At 37.2% G+C, this 16,005-nt stretch overlaps 1 protein-coding gene and 1 non-coding gene across 11 annotated transcripts in view; one reads left to right on the top strand and one right to left on the bottom strand.

The window, feature by feature from the left end:
* Positions 1 to 16,005, bottom strand: part of SCML2 (Scm polycomb group protein like 2) — a 100,065-nt gene that overhangs the window by 23,175 nt on the left and 60,885 nt on the right. For all 10 annotated transcript variants that reach the window (XM_072818148.1, XM_072818143.1, XM_072818144.1 and 7 more), the window contains one exon: positions 1,639 to 1,847. In XM_072818148.1, the coding sequence (XP_072674249.1) occupies positions 1,639 to 1,847 (209 nt within the window). The remainder of the gene's footprint in view (positions 1 to 1,638; positions 1,848 to 16,005) is intronic.
* On the top strand, positions 3,735 to 3,841 carry LOC140628887 (U6 spliceosomal RNA). Its single transcript, XR_012026817.1, has one exon. It is a non-coding gene; the product is annotated as a U6 spliceosomal RNA (small nuclear RNA).

Here is a 16,005-nt window from a genome sequence, read left to right as displayed (position 1 = left end):
GACCCGGGATCGAATCCCACGTCGGGCTCCCGGTGCATGGAGCCTGCTTCTCCTTCTGCCTATGTCTCTGCCTCTCTCTCTCTCTCTCTGTGTGACTATCATAAATAAATAAAAATTAAAAAAAAAAAAAAAAGAATATATCTCTTGTGGGGCCCCTGGATGTTTAAGTATCCAACTCTTAGTTTCAGACAGGTCATGATCCCAGCCTCAAAGTGGACTCCAAGCTCAGCAAGGAGTCTGCTGAAGTTTCTCTCTTTCCCTCTCCCTCTGCTCCTCCCCCACTTGCTCTCTTTCTCTACCTCTAAATAAACAAATCTTAAAAATATATCATCTCTTATAAAAGAAAAAAAAAGAATATATCTCTTGTAGTACATATATTTGAGTCTTTTAAAATCCATTTTTATAATCTCTGTCTTTTATTGGAAAGTTTAGTCTACTAACTTTTAAAGTAATCATTAATATGTTTGGGTCTGGATATACCCTTTATTATTTCTTTTCTATTTGTCTCTTCCGTATTTTATTCCTCTATTCCTCCTTTCCTTTTTTTTTCTTTTTCAATTACTTACTGAATATTCCTTAAAATTCTATTTTATTTTATTTTTTTTCTATTTTATTTTCCTACTGGGCTTTTTAGCTATACTTCTCTGTATTTGTGTTTTTATAATATACCCTAGGGATTATACTGTATAACCCACAAAGTACTACTTGTACTATTATACTTAATATTGTACTACTTAACATAAAATGTTGAAACCTTGCAATGACAGAAATCCATATCCCTATCCCCCACTCAAAGCCTTTATACTCTTAAGTGTCATATTATTACATCATGTTATGCATTGATGTTATGTAATAATGTATTACATCATGCTATATATTACATTATCCCACAAGACCATAATATAATTATTGTTTTAGTCATATTATTATAAAGAAATGAAGAGGGGAAAAAAGCAAAAACCAAGTTATTCACATTTATCCAGAGATAAACTTCCTTCATTATTTCTTATAGTGCTTGTTTGCCAGTGTGGAATTCTCTAAGTATCCTTTATCTGAAAATGTCTTTACTTTACCTTTACCCTCACTCTTGAGGAGTATTCTTGCCAGATACAGAATTTTGTATAACACCCCACCTCCTGTGTGTACTTCCCCCCAACCACAGTGTGTCTGCTTCCATTCACTTTCCAGTATCTTCAAGTAGTTGTTTTTCCTATTATTTCCAGGTTTTAAAATTGTTTTCTTTGGGGGAGTCAGTTAGGTGGCCTAGTATCATTGAATTTATCACTTTGATTCCTCTCCCACCTGATTTATTGAAGCGTAATTTATGTACAGTAAAACTCACTTCACATTCATTTTTAAAGTATACTTACTTCCAAATAAACTGGCCTGAACATAAATACACACACACAGTATTTCCAATGTGGTTTTGAAAAAGTAGAACATTGTATTCAAAGTTTTAAGTTACCCAAGAAAAGGAATACCAATCTTGATGGCTATGTGGGCTTTAAAAAGCTTTATATATGCTTTTCATACAGTACATTCCTAAAGGGCCTCATCATACTCTTAGTAAATCCTAACTCTGTTATAAATAAGGCACTGCCTAGATCTATAATACAAATTAGGAGGAGATTAACTAACCTTTTTGGGGCCTTTCTTCCTTGGTGTGAGATTTTTAACAGCACTTCCCTTTGTAGGGACTGAAGTCTGTGGAGGTGGCTTAATGCGGCTTGATTTCCTGATCTGCTGTGTTGGTAATATTACAGCAGTTTTCTGTGGAGTCTGCATTGAATGCTGGGGTGCTTTGGAAACAGAAGACTGTGTTTTTGCTATATTCTTTGTAATAGGCACTGAGGAAAAAAAAACAACACAAAAATAAAACTAAAGTAAAATGACACAAGGTACTGTCCTCTTAGGACTCTAAATAAATTTAATTCAATCTTTAAATATATTCCAAAGGTTATTCATTAAAAAACATTTAAAATAAAAGTACCATTTAAAATGAAGTTTCAGGGCAGCCCCGGTGGCTCAGCGGTTTAGCACCGCCTTCAGCCCAGGGCATGATCCTGGAGACCTGAGATCAAGTCCCACATCAGGCTCCCTGCATGGAGCCTGCTTCTCCCTCTGCCTGTGTCTCTGCCCCTCTCCCTCTCTCTCTGTGTCTCTCATGAATAAATAAATAAAATCTTTAAAAATAAATAAAGAAAATAAAATGAAGTTTCAGGGGTGCCTGAGTGGCTCAGTCGGTTAAGCATTCTGCCTTTAACTCAGGTCATGATCCCAGTGTCCTGGGATCTAGCCCCACATCAAGTTCCCTACTCAGTGGGGCATCTGTTTCTCCTTCCCTCTGCTCTTGTGCTCTCACTCACTTGTTCTCTCTCTCTCCACCCCCTCAAATCAATTAAGTTTCAGAGGCACCTGAGTGGCTCAGTTGGCTAAGCATCTGCCTTTGGCTCAGGTCATGATCCTGGAGTGCCAGGATGAAACCCCACATTGGGCTCCCTGCTCAGCAAGGGAGCCTGCTTCTCCCTCTCCTTTTGTCCCTCCTCCCCCCCCCCAAATAAGTAAACAAAATCTTTTTTAAAAAGTAAAAATAAAATAAAATAAATGAAGCTTCAGGGGGCACTGGGGTGGCTCAGTCAGTTAAGCATCTCTTAATTTTATTATTACAAAAAAACATGAATTTTACATAGTAAGAAGTACTAATGTCAAAAATTCTTTATAGGAAGAGCTGTGTAAGTAAAACATTTACACATTTATACAAAACTCAACTACTTTTTATTTTGAGGGCTTCATTTTACAACCTGAAAGTAATCTACTGCTTTGCTCCTCCCGTACTCCAAGACTATGTATAAATCAACCTTCGACGGAGAATACCACATCTTCCCTACAGCCTTTTTATCTACCTTTTATCAGTTACCCAACCAAGAGTAAGTAACAGCCTTCTTTCAGCTGCCAGGGGAAAGGAAAGACCACTTCACTGCCACCATCACTTTCCTCCCACCATTACTGTAGAATTATCTACAGTAATTCACCTACTAAACCAGTCTCCTTACCTCCTCCCTGTCATCTATCTCCTACTCCACACTCACTTCTGCTTTCTTCAGTAACTCCAGTAACCTAATTCACACTATTTATACTTACACTGTCTCCTGGTCATTATTATGAAATGCAAACATCACAATCCTGATATTTCATCATCCTGACCTCATCGCTGGAGAGTTTAGCTCCTCCCTAAAATGGTTATACTTAGCTATTTCTGGAATTTTTCTATCTCCAAGATAACCACTGTGCCTTCTTTTTCTTTTCTTTTTCTTTCTCTTTCTTTCTTCCAAGATTTATTTATTCATGAGAAACAAGGAGAGACAGAGAGAGAGAAGTAGGCAGAGGCAGGGAGAAGCAGGCTCCCCATGGAGCTGAGAGCCTGATCTGGGGCTCAATCCCAAGACCCGGGGATCACGACCTGAGCCCAAGGCAGATGCTCAACGGACTGAGCCACCCAGGTGCCCCGTGCCCCCTTCCTTTACCTCCAATTTTCTTACTTGCCACCTTTGCTTCACACCAAATGGCCATGCTTTTCATGTTCATTATGAGATCTAGCCACAAACCCTCTCCATTTTCGTCCAATCTATTAACTTTCTTCTGGCTTTACTTTACTCCCTATCAACTTCCTATCCACTTTTACCAATACCCCTCTAACTAGTATCCCTAACTTTATCATCACCCGATCTTTGATTGTGCTCGCTTCAGCAGCACATATACAAAATTGGTATGATACAGGGAAGATTAGCATGGTCCCTGTGCAAGGATGACACGCAAATTCCTTGATCTTTGATCATATCCAGCATGTTGGCTCCCACCTTTGAGGCATACTATCATTTGTTTTCTCTGGTCTTGAACTATACAACAAGAGTCAGCAAGCTTTTTCTATAAGGGCCCAGATAGTAAATATTTTAGGCTTTGAAGGCCGCATACAGTCTCTATTACACATTCTTCTTTGTTTCTTTGTTTGCTAGTTTTTTTAAAATCCTTTATGAATATAAAAACTATTCTTGGGTCACAGGCTACATGGGCTGGATATGGCTGGCCCTCAAGTTGTAGTTTGCCAGCTCTTGCTTTGGAACATTAGAATATTACTGATTGCTATAAAATCCACACTAACCTCAACTGGGGTATCACTGCTGCAACTCACAAACTTCCAAGTATGTTTCCACAACAGAATGTTTTTCCCTGTTAAAGTTCCCATCCCCTTCTCACCCTATTCCATTCAGCAAATGACCCTGCCTTCTACCTTATGGGAAGATTAAAGGGTATCTTTGGGATTGATCACAACCATCCCATTTCTCCATCTTAAAAGGTTTCATTCATTCTCATGTCTTTCTCTTGCATCAAATGAAAAGTTTTGTTTCTACTCTTCTAAGCCCAATCAATCCCCTTATGTCCTAATAACTATTTTCTTTGGTTCCTCTAGGACATTATGATTTCATGTCTTCCTTTCTCTTCATGGTATTTAATCACTTGATCCCCAACTCCTTGCTCTTACAACCCTCACAAATCCCTTATTTTGAAGTTAGTTCTCCTAGTTTCTGGTATACTTTCAAGCCTTTGCATGAATCTCCTTCTATTCACTACCAAAATACCAAGAAGAATCACCTTATACTTGATACTTCAATTTCCTTATTATTGTGTTTCCTTAGTCCCCTGTAATAAGCTTTTCTTCTTCCAAACACATTTTAAAGAAATTCTTTCACAGGTCAGTAATGACAAGTCCTAGTTACTAAATCTAAATAAATCCTCACTGTCTTGACTAATCTATTCATGTCCACAGTTCTGGTCTCCACTTCAATACATGGCATGAAGGAAAGGAAACAGATTGAGCTTTGGACCTGTATTTAAGTTCTTGTGCCAGGCTAGTTTAAGAGAGAACCTAAGAGAATATAAGGTCCTCAAAAAATATTCAGTGAATGAACAAAAACTATTTTCAACCTGTAAGCCAATGTTATTCCTCCAAAACCAGTATGTTCTATACATAATATGTAATAAAGTTGTAACAAATAAAATAGTAACTTTGTGGAACATGAAAAATGTAATGAAATCATTATTGATCTAAGAATTTTGGCATTTTATTTATTTTTCTTAAAGATTTTATTTATTTATTTGACAGAGAGAGTGAAAGAGTACAGGCAGGAAGAGCAGCAGCAGGAGAGGGAGAAGCAGGCTCCCTGATGTGGGGCTCAAGATCCTAGGACCCTGGGATCATGACCTGAGCCGAAGGCAGATACTAAACCAACAGAACCACCAAGGAACCCTGAATTTGGGCATTTTAAAATTTAAAATTTGATATTTGAAATGAATAAATCTTAGGACACAAATACTTGAGCTACAGCTTTAAATATTCTCCTAAAATGTAATATTCTATTACAATACAAGCTCCTTAATTCATGGTATATACACAAGTATGAGCAAAATAAGAAAAAAGCATCATAAAAAAAATTTTATATATGAAAAGAAAATTTCACTTTAGAAAGCAAGCTTTTCAAAGGCAAATACTCAGCTTCGTTTATTGCCATATCCCCAACACCTAGAAAAAACACTTTTTAAACTATTTTAACTAAGGAGGAAAGAGTAATCATGCAATATATTAGACATCAAAATCAAACTATCTACATCACACATGTATTTATTATCCCTAAGAAGCAATCATATAACATATACACCATGCTGAAACTCTATTAAGTATTAATTAAATTATTTCCAACACAAAATACATTTTTTTAAATGATAAGGTTCAAACAATATATAGCCCTATAACCATGTGTTCACAGTGGCCACAAAGTAAGTAAAAACTTTTTTGAAAACAGTATGTAAAATATATAGGAGGCATATATATATATATACATATATATATACATGTATATGTGTGTATATATATGTTTATATATATAGTTATACATATATAACCATCTTTAATAAAACTTTTATGTGAATAACACAAACCCTACCTGATTCTTCAGCTTATCTTCAGATAGAATAGAGAATATTCAGGTAAGAAAAATATCTAGGAGATGAGAAGTCAGTGAATTGTGGAAATGCAAAAGAAATTAATAAATCTTGGGAAATGATCAGAAGTCAGTAAATAAAGTCAAGAGGAGGCCTAGAAGCCTGGAACAGGGGGAACTGAAGAAAGGAAACAGATGCCAATATTTATTGGCTACCCATTACATGCTAGACACTTACATTCCTGTTATCCCATGTAATCCACCCAAACGTCCTATGAAGTAGGTATCATTTCCCCACTTTATACATGAGGAGACTTAGGCTCTGTAAAGTTAGATAATTTACCCAAGATCACGCATTTGGCTAAGAGCGTTTGGTCTCCTAAGTGCATGTTTTTGTAATATGCTGCCTTGCTTTCTGTCCTCTAACAAAAAAGGCTATTAAATTCACTCCTCTGAGTCAAAGTGCACATGTTTACAAAAAAGGGGAGGGTGGGGCAAAAGACAATCTTATGAATTCCTATGTAATACTTCACTAGAGAGTCCATAGGTGCTCTCTAACAGAGGGAGTCTCCAGTTTTTAAAAAACCAGATGTAGAGGCATACTTACAAAGAGAAGTACAGACAAAAACACACTGGTAAAACTTTTCATGCCTGGGGATTTAACTTTAATATTAATTTCCAAATAGTACTCATTAAATATACATTTCTGCTGACACATGAAGATGATTATTGAAAGATAGTGCTTGCCTTCTCTGAATTGTGAAAAAATAGCTGCACATACAATTACCACAGAAAAGGAAATACACTTAGAAATGAACAGCAACTTCCTATTTCCAGCTACTATTATATATGTGCTGGTTTAGCTTATACATGGCTGACTTGAACCTAAACAAAAATGGGTCAGAGATATAAATTAGTATGTATCTTGCTTTTAATCTAAAAAAGACTTAAGAGGCATGGTTGTGGGGTGCCTGCGTGGCTCAGGTGGTTAAATGTCTGCCTTTGGCTTGGATCATGATCCCAGAGTCCTGGGATTGAGCCCTGTTTTAGGCTCCCTGCTCAGCAGAGGTCTGCTTCTCCCTCTCCCTCTGTGCTTGCTCTCATTCTCTCTCTCAAGAAAATAAATAAAATCTTAATAAAAAAAAGTATGGTTACTTAGTGTTCTCCAGATTTTCTACCTACCATTTACTGAATACTTAGTGTGTACTTTTTACCATCCTAGGCAATTTATAGGAAATCCAGAAGAAATAAATATGGTCCCAGTCATATAGTTCAGGTTTCCTGTGAGTGTATTTGTGGATCCATAAAATTCCTATTTCTTTAAGTAGATCCATGATATATGACTTCCTTCTCCTCTAATAGACTGAATACTATATATGCAGCCATATGACAAGAAGAGCAAAAATTACTATAAAAACAGATCCCCTGAATTTTGAGGCAAGAAATAAACAAAGTCAAATTCTGAATAGCCAAACCAGAAAAGCAAGATATGGTTTGGAGAAACCAAAACTGAGTAAAAAAGAAAAATCTGTCATTGTAAATATTTGACCTTGGAACCTTTATCAGGTTTAGAAATTCTTTGCAAGTCATCTTCCTTAGTCTTAAAACTCCATGTACAATTAAACTACCATTTATACTAAAATCTTGCATATTGCTAACTACAAATGCAAAGAAAAATATAAATTTCAACTTTGAAAAATTCAGAGATAGTTACACTTGCACTATCACTATCCAAACTTGAGGCCTGGTATTCATGAAAGCTCAGTTGAGGTGTCCAATGCCTCTATCTGTAATTTTGCTCCCTGAATCATAGAGTTCACACTGCCACAAACTGGAGGAGGGAGAGGGAAAAGGAAAAAGTTCCAAGTAGACTCTGTGCCAAAGGTAGAGCCTGGCATGGGGCTTGATCCCATGACCCTGAGATCCTGACCTGAGCAGAAACTAAGAGTTGGAAGCTTAACTGACTGGGTCACCCAGGTGCCCCTGAGAATCTTTTAAATGTACGTTTATTTCCTTATTTTCAGCAATAAAAAAAATCATTTTAGAAAACCTCAACTATGTGAAGAAAAACTCTTAAAGGAAACCACAGGGGGTAGTTACTAGTGGAAAGTTAAACAAGGAAGCATGTTCCTGACACCATAGCAGGCATTTGGAAGTCAGAAGCCAGCTGAGGACTACGAATCTTCTCAGAAGAAATAGGGTAAAGATCAAATAGACCCGCTGGTACCAACTGCTCATTATACTTATTCCTTTCTCTGCTTCTAGATTAGGTTCAAATCCAGATTGACCACATAATAACTACAAGACCTTGGGCAAATTATTTAAATTCAGCATGTGGCACCTGGTATATACATTCAATAAATGTTAACTGTTAAGCAGCAGTAGCAACAGCATCACTACCACCACCAGTCCTGCCTCTATTCTTACCCACCCTTCCCAGACCCTGAGGGTGCTCCTGGCCCTCTTCTATCAGGGGATAGGGTATTGGGGAAACCTTGTTGTCAATATCTAACAAATGCAGGAAAAAGTTTCCTCCAAAGAAGGAACTCCTATTTACCTACATTTGCTCTAGCTAATACCTTCACTCCTTCCTTTTAGAGCTAGACTCCTTGAAAGACTAGCCCAGGTTCACTATTACTGCGATTTTCTTATTTTCAACCCTCTGCAATTATACTTCCAGACACCTCTTTTTAGGGAACCTCTGGGTGCTAAGGTCACCCACAACCCCTAACAGCACTAAGCACTTTAGATAATGTCTTTTTAAATTCTTTATTGGATCTCACACATCACTCCCTCCTGGTCCTCCTCCTACCTCTGTCACATTTCCTGTGGTATTTCCCAGGATTAGCCACCTTCTCTCTACCCCCCTCAGTTTTGAGTGCTTTAAGTTTACTCCTTTGATTTCAGCTACTGCCTAGATATAATGATGATTGCCAAATTACTTGCTCTTACATTCTCCTGCCCACTTAAGCATTCATAAACCACCCCCCACCCATCATAGGCCTCTCTCAAGTTCCAGAGCTATGTCTTCAATAGCCAACTAGATAATCTAAATAGGCATTTCTTGGGGCCCCTGGGTGGCTCAGTTGGTTAAGGGACTCTTGGTTTCAGCTCAGATCATGATCTCACGTGTCGTGGGACTAAGCTCCACAGTGAGCTTCTGTGCTCAGTGGGGAGTCGGCTTGAAGATTTTCTCCCTCTGACCCTCCCCCAACTCAGGTGCATATGCTCTCCTTCTCTCAAATAAATAAATAAATCTTTAAATAAGCATCTCTCACTCAACATGTCCAAAACCAGAATTCATATGCTTATCTGGTATGCTGTATCTTGAATAACATTACCTTTTACACCCAATTATCAGTGGTCAGAAATCTTGAAGACATTTTGTACTCTTCTTCCATCCACATGTCTAAGCAAGCCTAAATACTTTCTGGTGATAGTTTTCTTTATGCCTATGAAATGACTTGGTTCAGAATCTTGTGATTTCTCACATAGTCTATAACACTAGCCTCTAAATTGGCATTCCTGGCTGCCTCTTCCAATCCATACTGCATAGCATATAATCATGATCTTTCTAAAATACAAACTATATGTGGGGCACCTGGCTGGCTCAGTCTGAAGAGCATGTGACTCTTGAGATTGGGGTTGTGAGTTCAAGCCCCATGTGGGGTGTAGAGATTACTTAAATACATAAAAAACTTAAAAAAAAAAATAAAACCCAACCTGTATGTCACTTTTCCTCATAAAAAAAAATCTTCAGGGACGCCTGGGTAGCTCAGTCAGTTAAGCATCCAGCTCAAGTCATGATCTCATGCATCATGAGATCGAGCCCCATGTCAGGCTTTGTGCTCAGCAGGGACTCTGCTTGAAAATTCTCTCACTCTGCCCCTCCTTCCACACGTAGTCTGTCTCTCTCTCTCTCTCTCTCATAAATCTTTCAAAAAAAAAATCTTAAGTGATGCCACATTATCCATATGCTAAAATCTAAATTCCTTGGCCTGGTGTCCAAGGCCCTCTACATATCTTCTATTCTCCAACTCTCTCATCTCCTCTATTCTCCAATTATCATTATAGATTCAGCCATAATCATCTGTTTCAGGTCCCCAAATAGTCTGACTCTTATTGACTTTGCAGAAGCTGATCCAAGAAAGGCCTTCCCTCATCAATGGCTTACCTACTATACATTTGAAACTCTGCTCAATCACCAGCACAGCAAAATTCTAGCACTAAACTCCCAGGCACACCATAGGACCTAATGCTCATAAACTACACATACTGCCTATATCTCCAGCAGCAGATATTACAGCATCTTATCTTAACTTATATATCTGTCCAATCACACCGTGAATTCCTTTAGAGGAAGGAACTATGTTAGTTCAAACCATTATTATACCTCCAACATCTGGTCTAGGGCCTGCTACATAATGAGCATCCAACAAATGTTTGTAAAATGAATAAATGTTTAATATCTAAGTTTTGTCTCTGGTCTTATATTCCCATAGGAACAATTCAGGTAGTTTATGCATCAAATATATCATCATTGCTTCATCACAAAATTTTACAGTTTTCTTGGAAAAAAAATATGCTTCATCTCAACAAGGTAGGTTACAGAGGGAACATATCTCAACCTACTAAAGGCCATATATGAAAAACCCACAGCTAACATACACAATGGTGAAAACTGAAGAGCTCTTCCCCTAAGGTCAGGAATAAGACAAGGATGTCCACTCTCATCTCTTTTATTCAACATAGTACTGGTAATCCTAGTCACAGCAGACAACAAAAAGAATTAAAAGGCATCCAAATTGGTAAGGAAGGAATAAAACTTTCATTATCTGCATATGACATAACAGTATACATAAAAACCCTAAAGACTCCACACCAAAAAACTACTAAAGCTGACAAATGAATGCAGTAAGGTCACAGAACCAAATCAATGTGCAAAAAGCCACTGCACTTTTTTTTAAAGATTTTATTTATTCATTAGAAACAGAGACAGAGAAAGCAAGAGAGAGAGGCAGAGACACAGGCAGAGGGAGAAGCAGGCTCCACGCAGTGAGCCCGACATGGGACTTGATCCCAGGTCTCCAGGATTAGGCTCTGGGCTGAAGGCAGCGCTAAACCACTGGGCCACCCGGGCTGCCCTTGCACTTCTATACACTAATAATGAAGTAGTAAAAAGAGAAATTAAGAAAACTATCCCATTTACAATTGCATCAAAAATAATAAATTCCTAGGAATAAACTTGAACAAGGAAGTGAAAAACCTGTGATCTGGAAACTATAAAATACTGATGAAAGAAATTGAAGATGACACAAACAAATGGAAAAATAGTCCAGGCTCATGGATTGGGGGAACCAATACTGTTAAAATATCCATACCATCCAAAGCAATCCAGAGATTTAATGCAATCCCTATCAAAATACCAATAGCATTTTTCACAAAATTAGACCAAATAATCCTAAAATTTGTAAGGAACCACTAAAGACCCTGAACAGCCAAAGCAATTTTGAAAAAGAATGGAACTAACTAGAGGTATCACAACCCCAGATTTCAAGATATACTACAAAGCTATAGCAATGAAAATAGTATGGCACTCGCATAAAGACAGACACATAAATCAATAGAATAGAATACAGAGCCCAAGAATAAATCTACAATTACGTGGTAAATTAATCTTCAACAAAGGAGGCAAGAATACGCAATGGGAAAAAGACAGTCCCTTCTACAAATGGTGCTAGGAAAGCTGGACAGCTACAACCAAAATAATGAAACTTAAAAAAAGAATGAAACTAGACCACTCTCTTATATTGTACACAAAAATAAACTCAAAATGGATTAAAGATCTAAATCTGAGATCTGAAACCATAAAAAAAAAATCTCAAAGGAGAGCACAGGCAGTAATTCCCTGATACTGGCCATAGCAATTTTTTCTAGATTTATCTCCTAAGGCAAGGGAATCAAATGTAAAAATAAATTATTGGGACTACATCAAAATAAAAAGCTTCTGCATAGTAAAGGAAACAATCAACAAAACTAAGAGGCAACCTACTGAATGGGAGAAGATATATGTAAATGAATATATATAATGAACTATAAACAGTAAATATATAATGAACATACAATTCAACACCCAAAACACCACAAATAATCCAATTTAAAAATGGGCAGAAGATATGAATAGGCATTTCACTAAAGAAAACATACAGATGGCCAACAGACATTGAAGATGTCTCTTCAAAGATGCTTAATATCACTCATCATTAGGGAAATGCAAACCAAAACCACAATGAAATATCACCATACACCTGTCAGAATGGCTAAAATCAAAAACACAAGAGACAAGTGTTGGCGAGGATATGGAGAAAAAGGAACCATTGTGCACTGCTGATGGGAATGCAAACTGGTGTAGCCACTCTAGGAGACAGTATGGAGGTTTCTCAAAAAGTTAAAAATAGAATTACCACAGGATCCAGTAATGCTACTAGTGGGTATTTATCCAAAAATACAAAAATACTAAGTCAAAAAGATATGTGCATCCCTATGTTTACTGCAGCATTATTTACAAAAGCCAAATTATAGAACCAACTCAAGTTATCTATTGATAGATGAATGGATACACACACACACACACACACACATGCATACACACACAAAATGGAATATTAGCCATAAAAAAGAAAAAGATCTTGCCATTTGCAACAACATGGACAGATCTAAAGAGTATAAGGCTAAGAGACTTAAGTAAGTCAGAGAAAGACAAATACCATACAATTTCACACCTGTGGAACTTAAGAAACAAAACAAACAGGAAAAAAAGAGACAAGCCAAAAAACACTCTTAACTATGGAGAACAAACTGATGGTTACCAAAGAGGAGATGGGTGGGGAGCATGGATGAAGTAGGTGAAGGGGATTAAGAGTTAACTTACGGTGGTGAGCACTGAGCACTGAATGGTTAAATCACTATATTGTACACCTGAAACTAATATAACAGTGTATTAAAAAAAACTTCAAATACTAATCAACTTAAAAAAATCAACTTCTAGAACACACTCTATTCAAAAATAAAGGAAGGATTAGGGCGCCTGGGTGGCTCAGTCAGTTATGTGCCTGCCTTAGGCTCAGTTCATGATCCCAGAGTCCCAGGATGCAGTCCTGCATCAGGCTCCTGCCCAGCAACCGGCTCCCTTCTCAGCAGGGAGTCTGCTTCTCCATCTGCCCCTTATCCTGCTCCTGTGCTCACATACGCTTTCTCTCTCAAATAAATAAATAAAAATCTTTTTAAAAAAATAAAGGGGGCAGCCCCCGTGGCACAGCAGTTTAGCGCCGCCTGCAGCCCGGGGTGTGATCCTGGAGACCCAGGATCAAGTCCCACATCAGGCTCCCTGCATGGAGCCTGCTTCTCCCTTTGCCTGTGACTCTGCCTCTCTCTCTCTCTCTCTCTCTCTGAATAAATTAATAAAATCTTTTAAGAAAATGAAGGACTGCAAACCAAAATCACAATTTGGTGCTACTTTACACCCACTAAGATGCCTATTAAAAAGGAAAATAATAAGTAGGGGCACAGGGATATGGAAAAATTGTAACCCCCATACTTTGCTGGTGGGAATGTAAAGTAGTGTAGCTGCTGGAAAAGTTTGGTGGTACCAGAAAAAGTTAAACATAACATAGAATTAACATATGAACCAGCAATTCTATTTTTAGGTATACACCCAAAATAAATAAAAACAGGGACTCTAACAAGTACATGTACAGGGATGTTCATAGCAGTACTATTCACAGAAGCCAAAAGGTGGAAACAATACAAATGTACATCAACAAATAAATGGATAAACAAATGTGTTATACGTGCATAAAATGGAATATCATTCATCCATAAAAGGGAATGAAGTACTAATACCTGAAATGACATGGATGAACCTTGAAAACATACTAAATGAAAGAAGACAGACACAAAATAATATACTGTATGATTCAATTTACATGAAATATCTAGAATAGGTTAAATATAAAACACAATACAGATTAGTGACTACCAGAGGCAAGAGGGAAGAAAGAAAGGAAACAAGTATTTAGTGGGTACAAGGTTTCCTTTTAGGGTGATGAAAATGTTTTGACACTATAAAGGTGGTAGGTGCACAATATTATGCATGTACCTAAGTGACCCTAAACTGTGCATTTTAAAATTGTTAACTTTAGGGGATCCCTGGGTGGCTCAGTGGTTTAGCGCAGCCTTCAGCCCAGGGCGTGATCCTGGAGTCTGGGGATCAATTCCCACATCGGGCTCCCTGCATGGAGCCTGCTTCTCCCTCTGCCTGTGTCTCTGCCTCTCTGTGTCTCTCATGAATTAATAAATAAAATCTTTAAAAAAAGTCCTTTAAAAAAGTAAAAATAAAATTGTTAACTTTATGTTATCTGAATTTTACCTCTTTTGAAAAAAACAACACTGGGGGGAAAAATGAAATCTGTATACTTCAAATGGGCCATAGACTTTGCATATATTATTAAAATTTGTGCTTACAATTTTGTAAAGCAAATATTATCATCTCCATTTTACATATAAAGAATCAGAGGCTCAGTGCGATAAGTAACATCTAACCCAGATCACACACGTAGTCTAGAAGTGGTAGAAATGGGATTCAAATTCAGGATTGTCTCACCCAATAGCCCATGCTCTTTCCTGAAACTAGGTACTATTTTTAATTAGTAAGGGAAACAATGAAAAGACATGTCTTTTAATTAAAGTATTTTCTATTAACAAAACAAAATGCAGAATTAAATAGTTGGTTAAACATTTTTTCAGGTTCAAATTTGAGGGAGCTTATGAGTAAACCACAAATAAAAATATCTAAAGTAGTTCTAAAAACAAATTATGAACATGCCCTTAAATAATCCAATGTTCAGGGGTTTTCCTTTTTTTCAATTCTCTTGGCTAAATAAACCCTTAAGAAAAAAAATTCCATCAAATACTGGAGGAGTACTTTCTTTAAATTTTCTTGTGGATTCTCTCAAAATCAAACATTTATAATCTGAACACATTTTATGACTATTAATTACTAAAATATCAAAGTAAGAATACTTAAGTAGATGGGGCCAAACCAACACAATTCTGTATACATAGAATAAAATACAACATAGGCTTCTGAAGACATCCTCAGCGAGTCTCAATGACTACTGGCAATTAATTAACATTTCTGATTTTTTAATTAAAATATCCTGAGGTTTATATACCAAAAAATTAGCAGATGGCAAGAATACAAGCAATTTTGAGGTCACACAAGTGACTCAGTTACGCATCTGCCTTCAGCTCAAGTCATGATTCTAGGGTCCTAGGATAGAGCCCCACTTCAGGCTCCCTGGTCAGTGGTGGGCCTGCTTCTCCCTCTCCCTCTGTCCCCTACTCATGCTCTGTCTCTTTCTCTCAAATAAATAAATAAATAAAATCGTAAAAAAAAAAAAAAGAATACAAGCAATTTTTATATTTTACTCTTATCACTTATCTTTGTTTTCTAAATGTTCTACAATACCAATTTTGTCATTAAAACTATAAAATGCCCCAACAAAGATAAACCTAGCCACTTTCTTGAATAACAGAACAAGTCACGTCCCTAAAGAAAACAATTATTCAACATAAGCATTGTAATATTTTGATTTAAAAAAAAAACATACAACTCACAGAGGCATATATGCATCCACTAAAAAATAACTAGATACTCATGCAGGCTCACTGCACACTGGCAGTGATCCTTAGAATCTGCACCTGTCTCCAGCAGTTTCAGAATTAAAGAGTAGATCCCTTCTGTAGCACAGACTGACTCAGCAGAATATAATTGTAAAAGCATCTCTACTGCCCAAGCAGTCGACCAGCAGAGACATTTGATTAATCTCTACTTCGATTCATAGCAGCAGGGGTACTCTTGGTCTTGTTCAGACATCTCCCACAGGTATCTGCTCATCACTCTTCTTTTTATCATTATTTAAAGACCTCTAAGATACTTTTCACTTTT

This window comes from Canis lupus, chromosome X (genome assembly GCF_048164855.1).
Source record: "Canis lupus baileyi chromosome X, mCanLup2.hap1, whole genome shotgun sequence".
Classification (NCBI taxonomy): Eukaryota; Metazoa; Chordata; class Mammalia; order Carnivora; family Canidae; genus Canis; species Canis lupus.
The sequence above is the reverse complement of the archived record's forward strand: the minus strand, read 5'-3'. Positions and strand labels throughout refer to the sequence as shown.